This window comes from Hemiscyllium ocellatum, chromosome 11 (assembly GCF_020745735.1).
Source record: "Hemiscyllium ocellatum isolate sHemOce1 chromosome 11, sHemOce1.pat.X.cur, whole genome shotgun sequence".
NCBI lineage: Eukaryota > Metazoa > Chordata > Chondrichthyes > Orectolobiformes > Hemiscylliidae > Hemiscyllium > Hemiscyllium ocellatum.
Window position 1 is genome coordinate 22563100 of NC_083411.1, and position 18902 is coordinate 22582001.

Genomic DNA, 18902 nt, shown 5'->3' on the forward strand with positions numbered 1-18902 from the left:
TGAAGTTACTGGATTTGATTGGCAGAATCTGGTCAATGTCTTAAAGTTTCTGCAATTAAATACTGCATGGCAGAGGAAAGATGACCATGTCGTAGAAAAAGGCTGAAGCAGCAGAGAGAGGAGAAAATCTTCCCAAATAGTGTTTTATATGCTGAACACATGTTTCAGCCTAAATCATAGTCATACAGCATGGAAACAGTCCCTCGGTCCAAACAGTGCATGCCAAACATAATCCCAAAATATACGAGTCCCACTTGCCAGGTCCTGGTCTATATCCTTCCAAGCCTTGCCTATTTAAGTATTTACCTAAGTGTCTTGAAACGTTGTAACTGAGCCCATATCCACCACTTCCTCAGGAAGTTCATCCCACATGCGAGTTTAAAAAATTTGCTGCTCATGTCTTTTTAAATCTCTCTCCTCTCACCTTAAAAATATTCTCCGGTCTTGAAATCCTCAAGACTTTATAAGCCCCTATAAGGGTCACCTCTCAACCTCTTAAACTCCAGTGAAAAATGTCCTAGCCTATCCAACCATTTTTAAAATATAAAATAGGATAGGAATAATGTGATCAAGGATAGTCAGTATGGTTTTGTGAAGGGCAGGTTGTGCCTCCCAAACCTTATTGAATTCTTTGAGAAGGTGACTAAGGAGGTGGACGAGGGTAAAGCGGTAGATGTGGTGTATATGGATTTTAGTAAGGCGTTTGATAAGGTTCCCCATGGTAGGCTACTGCAAAAAATACGGAGGTATGGCATTGAGGGTGCATTAGAGGTTTGGATTAGGAATTGGCTGGCTGGAAGAAGACAGAGGGTAGTAGTTGATGGTAAAGGTTCATCTTGGAGTGCAGTTACTAGCAGTGTTCTGCAAGGATCTGTTTTGGGACCGTTACTGTTTGTCATTTTTATAAATGACCTGGAGGAGGGGCTAGAAGGTTGGGTGAGCAAGTTTGCGGATGATACGAAAGTCGGTGGAGTTGTTGACAGTGAGGAAGGATGTGGCAGGTTATAGCGGGATATAGATAAGCTGCAGAGCTGGGCAGAAAGGTGGCAAATGGAGTTCAATGTAGGTAAGTGTGAAGCGATTCACTTTGATAAAAGAAACAAGAAGATGGGGTACTGGGCTAATGGTCGGATACTTGGTAGTGTGGATGAGCAGAGGGATCTTGATGTCCATGTACACAGATCTCTGAAAGTTGCCATCCAGGTAAATAGTGCTGTGAAGAAGGCATATGGCGCACTGGCTTTTATTGGTAGAGAAATTGAGTTCCGGAGTCCTGAGGTCATGTTGCAGTTGTATAAGACTCTGGTGCGGCCGCATCTGGAGTATTTTGTGCAGTTTTGGTCGCCATACTATAGGAAGGATGTGGAGGCATTGGAACGAGTGCAGAGGAGGTTTACCAGGATGTTGCCTGGTATGGTAGGAAGATCGTATGAGGAAAGGCTGAGGCACTTGGAGCTGTTTTCATTGGAGAAAAGAAGGTTCAGGGGTGACTTGATAGAGGTGTGCAAGATGATTAGGGGTTTAGATAGGGTTGACCATGAGAACCTTTTTCCACGTATGGAGTCAGATATTACGAGGGGGCATAGCTTTAAATTAAGGGGTGGTAGGTATAGGACAGATGTTAGGGGTAGATTCTTTACTCAGCGAGTTGTGAGTTCATGGAATGCCCTGCCAGTAACAGTGGTGGACTCTCCCTCTTTATGGGCATTTAAATGGGCATTGGATAGACATATGGAGGATAGTGGACTAGTGTAGGTTAGGTGGGCTTGGATCGGCGCAGTATCGAGGGCCAAAGGGCCTGTACTGCGCTGTATTTTTCTATGTTCTATAACTTAAATCCTCCATATCCTACAACATCCTGGTCAGTAGAAGTTTATAAAATCATGAGGGGCATGGATAAGGTGACTAGTCAATGACTTTTCCTCAAGGTAAGGGAGTCAAAAAACAGAGGCCATAGCTTTAAGGTGACAGAGGAAGGATTTAACAGGGACCTAAGGGGCAACTTTTTCACGCAGATGGTGGTACGTGTATGGAATGAGCTGCCAGAGGAAGTGGTGGAGGCTGGCAGAATTGAGCATTTAAAATGCATCTGGATGGATACATGAATAGGTAAGGTTTGAAAGGTTATGGACCAAATGCGAACAAATGTAACTAGATTAGTATAGCATAAATGGTCGGCATGGACACGTTGGACCAAAGGATCTGTTTCCATGCTGTACATCTGTATGATTCAAAATTTCTTTTGAACCCTCTCTAGTTTCTAAGTGACCAGCAAAGTGGGGAGAAATTATTTATTTAGGGGTAGGGTCAGCAGAAAAATATTAAAATAGATAATTGACAATTTCTAAAAGTGATGGGAATTTGTTGTTTTTTTTTACAGAAGGTTCAGCAGGTCTCCGTACTATAATTACTGTGGTTTCACTTCTTGGATTGATTTTACTTGTTATTTTTGTCACAAAGAATGAACGGTGAGTTACAAATAGCACAAATCTCACAAATATTATGATTCATAAAACACTATGTTATATTTTGCCATCTTTTTCATGTATCTGCTATCATAGTAGTGCCAGAATGCACTAGCTGCACATTTCTATTAGCATAACATGTATACAAAATTATTTGACACTCCTCTGTTCCAACTATAGCTATACTGAAGTGCCAGTCTCTCAAATTCACACAGGATGATAAGTTGAAGCATGAGTTAGTGATTCTATCCATGCTGATCATTTAATCTGACGTACCCACCATGTTGGGTGGGTAAGAAATGCATAGTCATGGAGGAAAAAATGTTATTTCCAAGAATTTCAGGCAACGAACTGGCCCCAATCATTGAACACTTTCAGAAGCATTTTTTACAGAGATAAACAAGTGAGACAGAGGAGGATATAAAAAAGGAGATGGTGGGACATTATTAATGAAAGAGGCAGTTACTGCAGTAAGCAGAAATGGTATGCTGGAAAGGTCTTAATCACTTTGTGGGCAGAGGTTAGGAATTAAAAAAGGGGCTGTTACATTTACTGGGAGTGTATTATAGACCTCCAAACAGTTAGTTGGCAACAGAGGAGCAGATATGTAGACAATTTATTGTGTGTAGTAATAATAATAATAATAATAATAGCATAATTATTTAAGGGGATGAAAACTTCCCCAAACCAAATTGGGATAATCACAGTGCAAAGGGTTTAGAGGGTTTAGATTTTGTGAAATGCTTTAGGAGAGCTGTTTGTGTCAACACATAGAAGGTCCATTAGGGGAGAAATCTGGGGAATAAAACTGAGCAGATGTTCAATGTAAGAGTTAGGGACTATTTTAATGATAGTGACCGCAACGTAAACTTGTAATGGAAAAGGACAAAGATGGTGTGCAAAGAATAGATTTGAACTAGGGGAAGGCAGATTTTATCAAAATAAGACAGGATCTGACCAAAGTATACTGGGAGTAATCACTTGTGAGAGAATCTACAGCACAATGGGAGGGGGTGAGGTGTCAAAAAAATGGGGAGAGTACAGGCCCAACGTGTTCCCTTTAGGTTGAAACATGGCAGCAACAAGTCCACAAAACCCTGAATGTATAGCAGTATTCAGGACAGGATAAAAAGGGGAAAAAAAGTAAGTACAAAGTGATCATATCAACTAGAGCCTTAGTGGAGTATAGAAAGTGCAGGGGGAACTTAAGAAAGCAATTGGGCCAACAAAGAAAGCACTGGTGGTAAAATTATGGAGAATGCACGGGGAAAAGGATAACCCGGAAAAGAAAGAACTAAAAGAGAAAATGCTGGAAAATCTCAGCAGGTCTGGCAGCCTCTGTAAGGAGAGAAAAGAGCTGATGTTTCGAGTCTAACTGACCCTTTATCAAAGCTAAAAAAAGGGAGAAATAGGAAGGTATTTACACCAGGCTGAGAGAAGGTAAGTCGTGGCTCCAGAAACAAAGGTAGCAATGAAGAGGTGATAATGACAGTGCATAGAGAGATTATAGGGAGATTAGGAGCTGTGAATGACCAAGGCTGAAACCAGTGCTATATGACAAAATATGTGGGGGATGGTGGGGGTGGGTGAAGCAGAGGCAAAATGGAAAACAGGGGAGAAGGGTAGCAAAGGGAAAGAGGAGAGGGAAAAAGGTGATGAGAGAGTGGGGAGCGAAAGAAAGAGAGACAATCGAGAAATAAGAGGTACAGTGGGAAAAATATTTTAAAAATAAATTAAATAAATAAAATTACTGAGCAGAATGAAAACAGAGGGGTTGAGATGGGATAATCATCTGAAGCTGTTGAATTCAATGTTGATCTTCTAGGAGAAAGTGAGGACTGCAGATGCTGGAGATCAGAGCTGAAAATGTGTTGCTGGAAAAGCGCAGCAGGTCAGGCAGCATCCATGGAGCAGGAGAATTGACGTTTTGGGCACGAGCTTCATTCCTGAAGAAGGGCTCATGTCCGAAACGTCGATTCTCCTGCTCCTTGGATGCTGCCTGACCTGCTGCGCTTTTCCAGCAACACATTTTCAGCTCAGAATTCAATGTTGAGAGAGGCAGGCTGTAACGTGCCTCGTCGGAAGATGAGGGGCAGGGAAATTATGATGCTGTGAGGCATGACTTAGGATGTGTGGATTGGAAAAACAGGCTTCAAGAGAAGAACACTAATGAGATGTGGGGATTGTTCAAGGAGCAGCTACTGCGTGTCCTCGATAGGTATGTACTAGTCAGGCATGGTGTAAAGGGCCTTGTGAGGCAGCCGTGGTTTAGTAAGGAATTGGAGTCCCTTGTGAAAGGGAAGAAGGCGGCATATGTAAAGATGAGGCGTGAAGGTTCAGTAGGGGCGATTGAGAGTTATAAGGTAGCCAGGAAGGAGCTAAAGAGGGAGCTAAGAGAAGTGAGAAGGGGACATGAAAAGTCTTTAGCTGGTAGGATTAGGGAAAACCCAAAGGCTTTCTATAGGTATGTCAAGAATAAAAGGATGACTAAGGTAGGTATCGGTCCAGTCAAGGATAGTAGTGGGAAGTTGTGTGTGGAGGCGGAGGAGATTGGAGAGACATTAAATCAGTACTTTTCATCAGTATTCACTCAGGAACAGGACACTGTTGCTGATGTGAATATGGAATCACAAATAATTAGAATGGATGCCCTGAAAATATGCAGGGAAGAGGTTTTGGGAATATTGGAAAGGATGAATATAGATAAGTCTCCTGGGCCTGATGGCATTTACCCCAGGATCCTATGGGAAGCTAGGGAGGAGATAGCAGAGCCATTGGCCTGGATTTTTATGTCGTCATTGTCAACGGGAATAGTACCAGAGGACTGGAGGATAGCGAATGTGGTCCCATTGTTCAAGAAAGGGAGTAGGGATAGCCCTAGTAACTATAGGCCAGTGAGTCTGACTTCAGTGGTGGGCAAAGTCTTAGAGAGAATGGTAAGGGATAAGATTTATGAACATCTGGGTAGGAATAACGTGATCAGGGATAGCCAGCATGGTTTTGTGAAGGGCAGGTCGTGCCTCACAAACCTTATTGAGTTCTTTGAGAAGGTGACTAAGGAAGTGGATGAGGGTAAAGCAGTAGATGTTGTGTATATGGATTTTAGTAAGGCGTTCGATAAGGTTCCCCATGGTAGGCTAATGCTAAAACTTCGGAGGTATGGCATTGAGGATACATTAGAGGTTTGGATTAGGAATTGGCTGGCTGGAAGGAGACAGAGGGTAGTAGTTGATGGATTATGTTCATCTTGGAGCGCAGTTACTAGCGGTGTACCACAAGGATCTGTTTTGGGACCATTGCTTTTTGTTATCTTTATAAATGATCTAGAGGAAGGACTTGAAAGCTGGGTAAGCAAGTTTGCGGATGACACAAAAGTCGGTGGAGTTGTGGATAGTGAGGAAGGAAGTGGTAGGTTACAGCGGGATATAGATAAGTTGCAGAGCTGGGCGGAAATGTGGCAAATGGAATTCAATGTAGCTAAGTGCGAAGTCGTTCACTTTGGTAGGAATAACAAGATGATGGATTACTGGGCTAATGGTAGGCTACTTGGTAGTGTGGATGAGCAGAGGGATCTTGGTGTCCATGTACACAGATCTCTGAAAGTTGCCACCCAGGTAAATAGTGCTGTGAGGAAGGCATATGGTGTACTGGGCTTTATTGGCAGAGGAATTGAGTTCCGGAGTCCTGAGGTCATGTTGCAGTTGTATAAGACTCTGGTGAGGCCTCATCTGGAGTATTGTGTGCAGTTTTGGTCGCCATACTATAGGAAGGATGTGGAAGCTTTAGAACGAGTGCAGAGGAGGTTTACCAGGATGTTGCCTGGAATGGTAGGAAAATCTTATGAGGAAAGGCTGAGGCACTTGGGGCTGTTCTCATTGGAGAAGAGAAGGTTTAGGGGAGATCTGATAGAAGTGTATAAGATGATTAGGGGTTTAGATAGGGTAGATACTAAGAACCTTTTACCGCTAATGGAGGCAGGTGTTACTAGGGGACATAGCTTTAAACTAAGGGGTGGTAGGTATAGGACAGATGTTAGGGGTAGATTCTTCACACAGCGGGTTGTGAGTTCATGGAATGCCCTGCCCGTATCAGTGGTGAACTCTCCTTCTTTATGGTCATTTAAGCGGGCATTGGATAGGCATTTGGAAGTTATTGGGCTATTATAGGTTAGGTAGGATTCGGTCGGCGCAACATCGAGGGCCGAAGGGCCTGTACTGCGCTGTATCCTTCTATGTTCTATGTTCTATGAGATGCTGTTCCTCCAGTTTGCGTTGAGCTTCACTGGAACATTCAGCAGGTCAATGACAGACATGTGGGCATGGGAGCAGGATTGTGTGTTGAAGTGGCAAGGCACAGGAAGGTCCGGGACCTGATTGCGTACAGACAGGAGGTGTTCAGCAAGGCGATCACCCAGTCGGCGTTTTGTCTCTCCGATATAGAGGAAGACCTAAGAGGGCAATCTGTGCATGGAACTCAAGAATAGTGACAGGGAGTTAAAAGAATGTTTCACAACTGTCTTCACTCTGGAGAAACAGGATGTGGGTACAGATTTTGGCAACATGGACTGTGAGGTGTGTGAGCAGATTGACATTGGAAGTGAGGAGATATTAGGGGTTTTGACGGGTTTAAAAGTTGACACACCCCCCGAGTCCAGATGAGTTGTGTCCCATGATGCTTTGTGGGAGCAGGGCAAGAGAAGTAATTACAGGGCTCCGACCTAAATGTTTAATTCCTCTTTCATCACAGTAGAGGTGTCAGGAGGAGGACGACTAGTGTGGTTCCACTTTTCAAGAAGGCTGGTAGAGATAAACCAGTGAATTACAGATCAGTGAGTCTCACATCAGTGGTAGGGAAACTATTGAAGAATATTCTGAAGGAGAGAATCAATTTTTCACTTGGAGAGGCAAGGTAGTTACCGTTGCCGCATCTACTTCCGCCTCCATTGACGTCACTCGCCTGCACAACGACCACGTCGCATGCATCTCCGCCCCCCGCCGATCCCCGCCCCCATGCCTAACCCTGCCCCCACACCTAACCCCGCCCTCACTCCCAGCTCCAGTCCCACACCAGGTCCTAGCTCCCAGCCCTGCTGTGTTTTCACCCTCCCTCCAGACCACCCCCTCTCTGAGGATGAAAGATTAGTCCTCAGCAGATGCCTCACCTTCATCCCCCCACGGTCCCGGATTAACGAATTCAACACGCGGTGAGACATCAAGCATTTCTTCCGCCGGCTTCATCTCCGCGCCTACTTCTTCAATCAGGACTCCTGCCCACCCTCTGACAACCCCTTCTCCCGCCTCCAACACACCCATCCACCTGGACACCCCATGCTGGCCTCAACTCTTCATAGCCAACTGCCGCTGCGACATTGACCGCCTCAACCTGTCCACCCCTCTCACCCACTCCAACCTCTCACCCTCGCAACATGCAGCCCTCCTACTGCACCCTCGCGGATACCTCCTCCTACTGCCCCCTTGACCATGACCCCACCTCCCACCACCAAACCATCATCTCCCAGACCATCCATAACCTCATCACCTCAGGGGATCTCCCATCCATCGCCTCCAACCTCATAGTCCCTCAACCACGCACCGCCCGTTTCTACCTCCTGCCCAAAATCCACAAACCAGACTGCTCGGGGCGACCCATTGTCTCAGCCTGCTCCTGCCCCACCGAACTCATTTCTGCATGCCTTGACATGGTCCTGTCCCCCTTAGTCCAAGAACTCCCCACCTACGTTCGGGACATCACCCACGCCCTCCACCTCCTCCATGATTTTCGCTTTCCCGGCAACCAATGCCTTATCTTCACCATGGACATCCAGTCCCTGTACACCTCCATCCCCCATCACGAAAGCCTCAAAGCCCTTCGCATCTTCCTTTCCCGCCGAACCAACCAGTACCCTTCCACTGACACCCTCTTTCGACTGACTGAACTGGTCCTCACTCTGAACAACTTCTCTTTCCAATCCTCCCACTTCTTCCAAACCAAAAGAGTAGCCATGGGCACCAGCATGGGCCCCAGCTTTGCCTGTCTCTTCATTGGATATGTGGAACAGACCATCTTCCACACCTACACCAGCACAATACCCCACCTTTTCCTCCGCTACATCGATGACTGTATCAGCGCTACCTCGTGCTCCCACGAGGAGGTTAAACAGTTTATCCACTTTACAAACACCTTCCACCCCGACCTCAAATTTACCTGGACCGTCTCAGACTCCTCCCTCCCCTTCCTAGACCTCTCCATTTCTATCTCGGATGACCAACTCAATATGGACGTTTACTATAAACTGACTGACTCCCACAGCAACCTAGAATACACCTCCTCCCACCCTGCCCCCTGTAAAAACGCCATCCCATATTCCCAATTCCTTCGCCTTTGCCGCATCTGTCCCAGGAAGACCAATTCCAATTCTGAACAACCCAGATGGCCTCCTTCTTCAAAGACCGCAATTTCCCCTCAGACGTGTTGACGATGCTCTCCACCGCATCTCCTCCACTTCCCGCTCCTTCACCCTTGAACCCAGCCCCTCCAATCGCCACCAGGACAGAACCCCACTGGTCCTCACCTACCACCCCATCAACCTCCAGACACATCGTATCATCCTTCGTTATTTGTGCCACCTCCAAACAGACCCCACCAACAGGGATATATTTCCCTCCCCACCCCTATTAGCATTCCGGAAAGACCATTCCCTCCGCGACTCCCTCATCAGATCCACACACCCCACCAACCCAACCTCCAATCGCGGCACCTTCCCCTGCAACCGTAAGAAATGCAAAACTTGTGCCCACACCTCCCCCCTCACTTCCCTCCAAGGCCCCAAGGGATCTTTCCATATCCGCCACAAATTCACCTGCACCTCCACACACATCATTTACTGCACCCGCTGCACCTGATGTGGCCTCCTATACATTGGGGAGACAGGCCGCCTACTTGCAGAACGTTTCAGAGAACATCTCTGGGACACCCGGACCAACCAACCCAACCACCCCGTGGCTGAACACTTTAACTCCCCCTCCCAGTCCGCCAAGGACAGGCAGGTCCTTGGCTTCCTCCATCGCCACACCATGGCAACATGATGCCTGGAGGAAGAGCGCCTCATCTTCCGCCTAGGAACCCTCCAACCACAAGGGATGAATGCAGATTTCTCCAGCTTTCTCATTTCCCCTCCTCCCACCTTTTCTCAGTCCCAACCCTCAAACACAGCACCGCTGTCTTGACCTGTAATCTTCTTCCTGACCTTAGGACGGCACGGTGGCACAGTGATTAGCACTGCTGCCTCACAGCACCAGAGACCTGGGTTCAATTCCCGACTCAGGCGACTGACTGTGTGGAGTTTGCACGTTCTCCCCGTGTCTGCGTGGGTTTCCTCCGGGTGCTCCGGTTTCCTCCCACAGTCACAAAGATGTGCGGGTCAGGTGAATTGGCCATGCTAAATTGCCCGTAGTGTTAGGTAAGGGGTAAATGTAAAGGTATGGGTGGGTTGCGCTTCGGCGGGTCGGTGTGGACTTGTTGGGCCGAAGGGCCTGTTTCCACACTGTAAGTCTAATCTAATCTAATCTCTCCGCCCCCATCCTCTCTCTCTGGCCTATCACCCTCACCTGAACCTCCTTCCACCTATCATATTCCCAACGCCCCTCCTCTAAGTCCCTCCTCCCTACCTTTTATCTTAGCCTGCTTGGCATACCCTCCTCATTCCTGAAGAAGGGCTTATGCCCGAAATGTTGATTCTCCTGTTCTTTTGATGCTGCCTGACCTGCTGCGCTTTTCCAGCAACACATTTTTAAGCTCTTTTCCCTCAGAAATAGTCAGCAATGCTTTGTCAGCAGCAAGTCATGCCAGATAAATTTGGAAGAGATTTTTGAGGAGGTGATCTGCTGATGAGGGTAGTGCAGGTAGTGATGAGGTTTATATGGATTTCAGCAAAGCCTTTAGCAAGGTCCAACATGGAAGACTGATAGAAAATGTAAGAACACATGGGATCCAGGGTAATCTGGCAAGTTGGATCCAAAATTGGCTTCGTAGTAGGAGACAAAGGGTAGTGGTAGAAGGCTGTTTGTGTGAATGGAGATTGTTATTCAGTGGTATACCTCAGGGATTAGTATTGAATCCCTTATTGTTTGTGATATCATAAATGGTATAGAGGAGAATGTGTGGGGGATAAGTCAGTTTGCAGATAGCACAAAGACTGACGAGGTTGTTGACTGTGAGGAAGAAGGTCTTAGATTACAGGAAGTAATACACAGATTGGTCATATGGTAGATTAGTGGAAGTTGGAATTTAGTTTATCTAGTTTACTTACAGTGTGGAAACAGGCCCTTCGGCGCAACGAATCCACACAGACCCGCCGAAGCGCAACCCACCCAAGCCCATCCCCCTACATTTACCCCTTCACTTAACACTACGGGCAATTTAGCCGTAAAAAATTGGCTTAACACTATGGGCAATTTAGCATGGCCAATTCACCTAATCTGCACATATTTTGGATTGTGGGAGGAAACTGGAGCACCCGGAGGAAACCCACGCAGACACGGGGAGAATGTGCAAACTCCACACAGAGAGTCGCCTGAGGCGGGAATTGAGCCCAGGTCTCTGGCGCTGTGAGGCAGCAGTGCTAACCACTGTGCCACCATGCCACCCATGGTGTGAGATGGTACAGTTTAGAAGAAGTAACAAGACAAGGGAGTACACAATGAATGGCAAGACAGTAAGAAGCTCAGAAGAAAAGAGGAATCTTGGGGTGCTTGTTCACAGATCTCTGAAGGTAACACCAGGTTAATAAGGGGTTTAAGAAGGCATACAGGATGCTTACCTTCATCTATCATGGCAGGATTATAGGAGCAAGGAGATAGTTTTGGAGTTGTATAAAACTTTGGTTAACCACATTTGGTGTACTGTGTGCATTTATGTCGCCTCACTTCAGGAAGGACATAATTGCATTGGATAGTGGTGCAGAGAAGATTCATCAAGTTGCTGCTTGGGAGGGAGCATCTTAGCGATGAAGGGAGGATGAATAAGCTCAGTTTGTTTTCTTTTGAACAAAGAAGGCTTAGATGGAAGATAATGAGGTGTGTGGTCAGGGTGCACCTCTACTAAGAAGCGGTTGGTCTCCCTAGTCAAAGAATCCATCACAAAGCATAATGTTAAGGGGTTTTAGAGGGGATTTGAGGAAATAATTTTCACTCAGAGGCTGTTGGGGATCTAGAATGCATTGCCTGGGATGGTGGTAGTGGCAGAAAACCTCACAACCTTTAAAAGGGCTTGGATAAGCCCTTGAAATTTCATAACGTTTAAGGTTGTTGGCAAAGTACTGGAGAGTGGCAGTAGTGTAGATGGGTCAATGGGCCAAAGCATCTCCTTTGTGGTGTATGACTCAATGATTCTATGATAGCAAACGTGTACCTTCTCACTGAATAACCACCGTTTCAGTTCATTTTTCTTAACAGGGGCATAAATGAATCCCCAGTTCATGCCTTCACTTAATGTGAAGCTAATTATATACAGCTAATGTGCAATTAACAGATTCCCTTTTTTTATCATTAAATAAAAGTTAGAGCTCAAATGTACAGCCAAAATTTCAAAAACAAATCAAATCAAAAACTCCAAATTCCATACAAAACATTACATCTTGAGATGTCCCGTCTACTAGGATCTTTAATAGTTGATGACATGAATGTCCCATGTAATTTTAGAGATACCCTTTCTTTCCATCAATTGTTTAAAGTCAGCAAAGCAATATCTAATCATTCCTCACACAGGTTTTACAGTATGTGCATTATCCCATTAGGAATAATCATCTACACAATATTCAGTGGGAATATTGTCTTTATACACCCTTCTATAGAAAATCACTGAAAATGTTAGATAACTAGAATTCCTTATTCTCTGCCTCCACAATGGCCAGTGTTTCACCAGAGTATTTTCAATAGCCTCTTTTTATTCTCTTAGCTTCCTAAGCTGAAGGATAATATTTCCCATTTTTAGCTGTGACAACACTACAAAAACTGCTAGAACAACCTCAGATGTGACTGTGTGAGGAAAAGTCATTTCTAAGTAGGTTACGATCTGGAATACACTGCCTGAGTGTGGTGAGGAGGATTAATTGAGACATGAAAAGGAAACTGGATATGTAACTCTAGGTGATATGCTCGTTTGAAGGGACAGTACATACATAATAACTACCTCATCTTAATCACATGCTAATGGAAAGCTTACAATACAACTGTGCTACTTTTTACAGACTTCACATTTTGCGCTCATCCTTACAATGAGCCAGCTATCATTATCCATAAATCCTTTAGCAAACTTTAATCTTTGACAGGAGTTGTGCAGCTTTAAGACTCTGATTTTTATTCTCACCTGATCACCTGATGCTGTTAATATTCTCCAAATTTCTGATTAGAAACATTAGATTTGTTTCGTGCTTGGGTAAATTACAGATCTACCAACCTTCCAAAACCATTTTTTTAATATTCTATATCCAGTTTCACGGTGCTTTTTTTAAAATGGAAATGACACCTGCAGTAATAAAGTGGCTTACTTATGCTACTTTGTGTGGAATCATTACTCTTTTTAATGACCACACTGTGTTATTGTTCCCAGAACTTAAAATAAGTAGAACTTACATAAGCCATGATCTTATAGAGTCAATCTGGATATTGTTTTCGCTCATCTGTTCTACACACTGTTGATGTACAATCATTCTATAACACTGCAAAGTTAAATGGATCCATCAGTAATACATATGGCATGTGACTAAAGCTTCTTGTGACTGGTACAATTCTTCAGATTGATTGACTTCATCAATATTCTTAGCATGTGAATGGTCAATGTTTTCAAACATCATCCTTAGACAATCATCCTTTGCTACTATCACACCATTATAGAGGTCTACATAAAATGGTCCATTGGATCTGCACCAATCAAAATGAAGCACCCAATTATTTTGTTCCAACTTTCCAGCACTTATCCTTGTATGCCTTGGCATCACAAGTGGATATGTAAATACCTCTTATTACCTGTTATGAGGGTTTCTCCTCTACAAGCAGCAAGTTCCAAATTGCCACCACTCTCTAGGTGAAACATGACTTCCTCTGACACTCTCTGAGCCCCGTGTCTCTTATCTTAAATCTATGCCCTTGGTCATTGATCCCTCCATTAAGGGGAAAGGTTCCTTCCAGTCTACGCTATCTGTGTCCTTTATAATTTTATACAGCTCAATCGTAAGGTCCTCCTCGTCTTCCTCTGCATCAAGGAAAACACATCCAAGAGAAACATCAGGACAGGCACTTTGATGTTACATTGTCCCTTGTGCCTGCTCCCCCTCCCTTCAAGCTTCCATTGGTCTTTTGGTTCATCATTCACCTCCATTGAACCTCTAACAACCATGTAAGGAAGGAAGAGACCAGAAGTCAATTTTTACTCAATTTAGATTTATTCAGAAGGTGAAAATTATAAATAATTACTTCCTAATCCTTCTCTCCATTCCAGCATCCATACATTTCCCTTTATATGTGCTTACATAATAAATACCCACACCTTATTTTAGTTTATATAATTAACTAGCCTCACATATTCACTTCATTCTTCCACTGGTCTAATGGTTCAGACTTCAAAAACACCAGAGGCAGGGCTCAAAAAAATTTATATATATAATACATATATTTATATATATATATATATATATATATATATGAAATATAGAAATTTCTTTTTGATTCTTGTGAACTATTTTTGGCTTTCAAGGACATCTTTATCACTCCTTTAAACTCAATAACTCCTTCACCATTGTTCAACAATACCTTTTGTATCTGTGTTGATATATTGAAGATTCATAGAGTCAAAGAGTTGTATAACATGGAAACAGGTCGTTAAGTCCAACTCATGCTGACCAGATATTCTAAATTAATCTAGGTTCATTTTGCCAGCTTTTGGCCTATATCACTCTAAGCATTTCATATTCACGTACCCATCCAGATGTTTTGTAAATGTTGTATTTATACCAGCCTGTACCACTTCCTCTGATAGCCCATTCCATACACATATCACCGTCTGCATGAAAAAATTGCCCTTTAGGTCCCTTTGTATCTTGCCCCTCTCATCTTAAACCTCTGCCCCTAGTTTAGGATTCCCCTACCCTGGGTAAAATAGTTTGGCTATACACCCTATCCATGCCCGTCATGATTTTATAAATTTTTAGAAGGTCAGCCCTCAATCTCCGATGTTCCAAGGTCAATAGCCCCAGCCTTTTCCGCCTCTCCCTTTAACTCATAACCTCCAGCCTGGCAACGTCCTCGTAAATCTTTTCTGTACCAAGTTTAATAACATTTTTCCTATAACAGAGAGACTAGAATTGAACACGGTATTCCAAAATTCAGATTCGCATTGAAGCAGATGTAGAAGAATTCATCAGTATCCCCAATTGTTATCACTGGCCTATTGAATGTAAAGTGATAAATCACAATGAAGCAAGGACATTTCCCAGAAATCACGATTTAAGTCAGCACAAGATTCACCCACATATCTTGCTTAGTTTTCTATTTAAATCAAGGTCTAGCCCTTTGACTTTTGTTTTGCAGGTTGAAGGTGATAATCATCCCAAAAATACCAAATCCAGGCAGAAGTTTTGATCCTTTGTTCAACAATCACAATGGCAACTTTCAGGTAAAGAAAAAGAAAGAAAAAAACACTTTGATATTTTTGAAGCAAATTCCTTGCATTCCAATGATCTCTGGGGATGTAGCTATCAAAGACAGGAGGGAGGATATATCCGTGGAACAACCATCTCAGCCTCAAACACAGCCTTCTAGACAATGGCATTGACAGAGAACTGGGGTCAAGGATTGTTCAATGCTTTAAAGGGGTTACAGTAACTGGATTGCATGAGTTGTGGATGTCAGATCTGGGAGATTGCTGTGTTTGTAGTCAACAGATGGAAGCTACAGGAGCAGGTTAAAGTTGAGAGGGAATGTTGAAAGAAAAAAACAAAGAGCTTTAATTTGCTTTGTATTTTCCATCACCTCAAATCACCACTAAGCATTTTATATGAAATGATTTTTTTTCTCAAATATGATCACTGTTGTAATATGTCACAACTCCCTAGGATAGTGCATTGAAAAATAAATCCTGCTATCCCAGATATGTCATAAAAGTTAAAGATTTTATCAAATTTCACAAAATTTTCAAATTCCCCACCCTTTTTAGACTCAATTAACAAAAAGCAAGTCCCAGGTTTTTGTATTTAACAAGAGTACTGTCTTTTGTAAATTATTACAAACACCACTTCCATCATGAAAGACAAGGGCAGCAAATACATTGGAAGACCACCACTTGCAAATTTCCCTGCCATCTATTCACCATCCAGACTTGGAAATGTATGGCTATTCCTTCACAGTCGCTGGGTCAAACATTTGGGATTCCTCCACTAAGGGCAGTGTGGGTCAACCTACCGCACATGGACTCCAGCGTTTTAAGAAGGCAGTTCGCCTCCTGTGCTCACACACAAGGGGCAGTGTTTGATGGAGGTGGTGGAGTTGCCACCTGCCAGCTGGAAAGCAAGCATTTTTCTCAGGAAGACGGGAGAGTTAAATGCCAGCACTGAGCTGGGCAGCGGTGGCCCTTCCTCAGGATCAAGGACCTGGAGAAGCGGAAATCCTGTCCACTGATAGCTGCAGGTTGGCCATGGTTTGAGGCTCAGCATACCACCAGGTAGGCAGTACCTGCTGCAGGTACTATATCTACCCAAGACCAAGGGTCTCACTTACCTTGTTGTGAGTGCAAGCAATTCTCCACTAATGGGGAAAAAACTAAAAGAGGATATCCCTCTCCTACATATTCTAACAGCTGTTTGAGAACAATAGAACAGAAGCCTCAGAGTAAGGTTGCTGAAATAGCTCCACTGAAGCTGATATCCCACCACCACGTCACCTTTAATTTGCAGGCGAAAAGTCCTTGACACTGATCCAGCTCCCTCAGAGACAGCCCTCAGAGTGAACAAGACACTCACCCAGCTCCCTCAGAGCCAGCTCTCAGAACGAACGAGACACTGATCCAGCTCCCTCAAAGCCAGGTCTCAAAGTGAACAAGGCACTCACCCAACTCCCTCAGAGCTAACTCTCAGAGTGAACAAGATGTCTGTCACTCCTGTTCTTACCTGTCAGTCAGGGTTCCCTGATTGAAGCAGATTAACAGCCCCAATCAGGGAACTCATATTCCAAGGTGCGCCTGGCTGACCTCGTTACAATTATTAGATTTGCAAGGCTGCCTTCTAAGATGCATGACCTAGGAAGAGAAGGAATTTAAACCTGACGGTAAACGATTACTTAAACAATTAGGCCAGGAATGCATTAGCAATAGCAGCACCATAATGAAAACGGGTGGATGTTCAATATTCTGAGTGAGTGCGAGAAGTGTATTACAATGCCCTATTAGTATAGTTAGCGTGGCAAACCAATAGGAAGTAGACAAATGGTTAATGGTCTTTTTTTTACAGGACTGGCTTGGTGTCCCAAAGGATGCATTGGAAGGTTTCAAATCAACCTACCATGAGAATGTGTGTATTGTGACCGAGTCACCAGTCAATCCTTCCCAGAGCGGTGTCCATGGAGGGTCATATGAGCAAAGTGGAATGACACAGATCCCAGGAAAACTTCCTATTCTTGCTACGAAGGGAGAGATTCAACCAAAAAGCACCTCTCCTGCAATGCTGTTTTCTGATATTGCCGTTTTTGTAGAGAGCAGTAGGTACGCCATTAATGAAAACATCTATGTCAGAGTCTAACATTTGCCATATTGCAAGCCTGTGTGACACTGAAGAAAATTCAATAATAGTGGCACATAATCCTAACCAATTCCATAGGTCTTTCAGGAATAAAATACCCAAAATGTTACACCTCACAACAATCTCCACAGAGAAACCAAAATGAAACTACAACTACTCTGTCAGGATACGAATTAAAAATACTCCCCTTTCTGTTTCATAAGTGAATCACTTCTTGAGCTTTTCTGATATTTTTGTTTATATTTCAGTTTCATTGCAAACTTGTATTTTTTTAAGTCTTTCAAGCATATGTAGAAAACTGGGCAAGGGAAAAAGTTAACATTTCAATTTGATATCTTTTAGCTTTATTTGACTCTCCACAGCTGCTGTCTGACCTATTGAATGTCTGCATCACTTTCAGTATTTATTTCAGTCTTCCAGACTCCATAATATTCTGCTCTACTTTTGCCTTACATATAAATCCTTATTTCAAGTTTGATTTCTCAGTGAGATGTGGCTGGAGAGGAGTAGTTGTCTTAGGGTGTAATAGTTGGAAATTGAAGCCTCTCCTCATTCCCCATCCAGTTAATTTAATGATCGATTAGAGACTGAGAGTCAACTGCTTAGCTGTCAATGTTAACTGTCGCTCCCATTACTTGCTGAAATCTTCCATTTGGGCATTTAGACATTTGGCTTCAAAACACTGCTATTTTGTGTAACTATAGATTAGACAAAATATTTAATAAGAATGTAGAAGTGGACTTTTCAAAACTGCATTTGACCTGTCCTGGTATAATAATACTGAAATCAAGACTATGATGGATTATATTGCAAAATAGCAAATAATAAGAGTTCTTCAATGATGCATCATGTCCCATAAGTTGTGATGTCTTCAGCTGTAAGAAAATATAAAAGAACTAAGTACAATCATTTTGTATGATCTATGGGATGTGTGATGATCTTAACACAACTTATGTATATTTTTGCTATTCTTGTGTAATACACATATGAGACTGATCTGAAGGTATTTCTGTTTTTGTTTTTGCCTTCTTTGTTCCATATTATGTTGAAGCTATAGCATCACCAAGTCTGGCTGAGGAGCATAGCAGTGAGCAAGAAGTAACCAGAGGCAGAGAGAGAGAGAGAGAGCCGGCAGCAGCCTGAACATTGTAACACGGGAGCATTTGATTGTTATTGTTCAGTGATGCCAAAAGTGACTTGTACCAGGCTGTTGCACATTTTTAACTCGCAATTTGATGATTAATTAGCAAATGCTTTACATTTTTATTATTCTGTCAACAGCTTACCTTTAAAGCCATGTGCATGCTTTTGAAGTATGGGACTAGAATTACGAAATATTTCAGGAATGTTTTAAATGTATAAACCATTACTTAAACTCAACAAAATGTGTGTTTCGCTTTCTCAATGTCCAAGTTTCAAATGCAATGCTGTAGAGTTTTTATGGAATTGTGCCAAACAGGACAAAGCAAGTCAGCAGCCCATTTTACATCTCTCACTGCTTTTATTTTCATTGATTTTGAGAATAGCTTTGTAACCATGAGTTCTGATGCCCAGAACTCTGATGAGTTCTGGTATTAGGTCCCTACTACCTGCCATTGGAGTTTACTTCTGATCTCCTGACAGCAGTTTACATCTCACTGTATGTGGAAGTG

At 43.4% G+C, this 18902-nt stretch overlaps 1 protein-coding gene across 3 annotated transcripts in view; it reads left to right on the forward strand.

Annotated features, from left to right (window-relative positions):
* LOC132820129 (cytokine receptor common subunit gamma-like) overlaps positions 1 to 18623 on the forward strand; it is a 60928-nt gene extending 42305 nt beyond the window's left edge. The window contains exons 6-9 of one of the 3 annotated variants that reach the window (XM_060832065.1): positions 2381 to 2468; positions 15050 to 15134; positions 16963 to 17213; positions 18308 to 18621. In XM_060832065.1, coding sequence (XP_060688048.1) covers positions 2381 to 2468; positions 15050 to 15134; positions 16963 to 17213; positions 18308 to 18326 — 443 coding nt within the window. In that variant the 3' untranslated portion in view covers positions 18327 to 18621. Of the gene's footprint in view, positions 1 to 2380; positions 2469 to 15049; positions 15135 to 16962 lie in introns of all 3 variants that reach the window. The other 2 variants (XM_060832064.1, XM_060832063.1) reach the window with 2 other exon arrangements.
* The last annotated feature ends 279 nt before the right edge of the window (positions 18624 to 18902 follow it).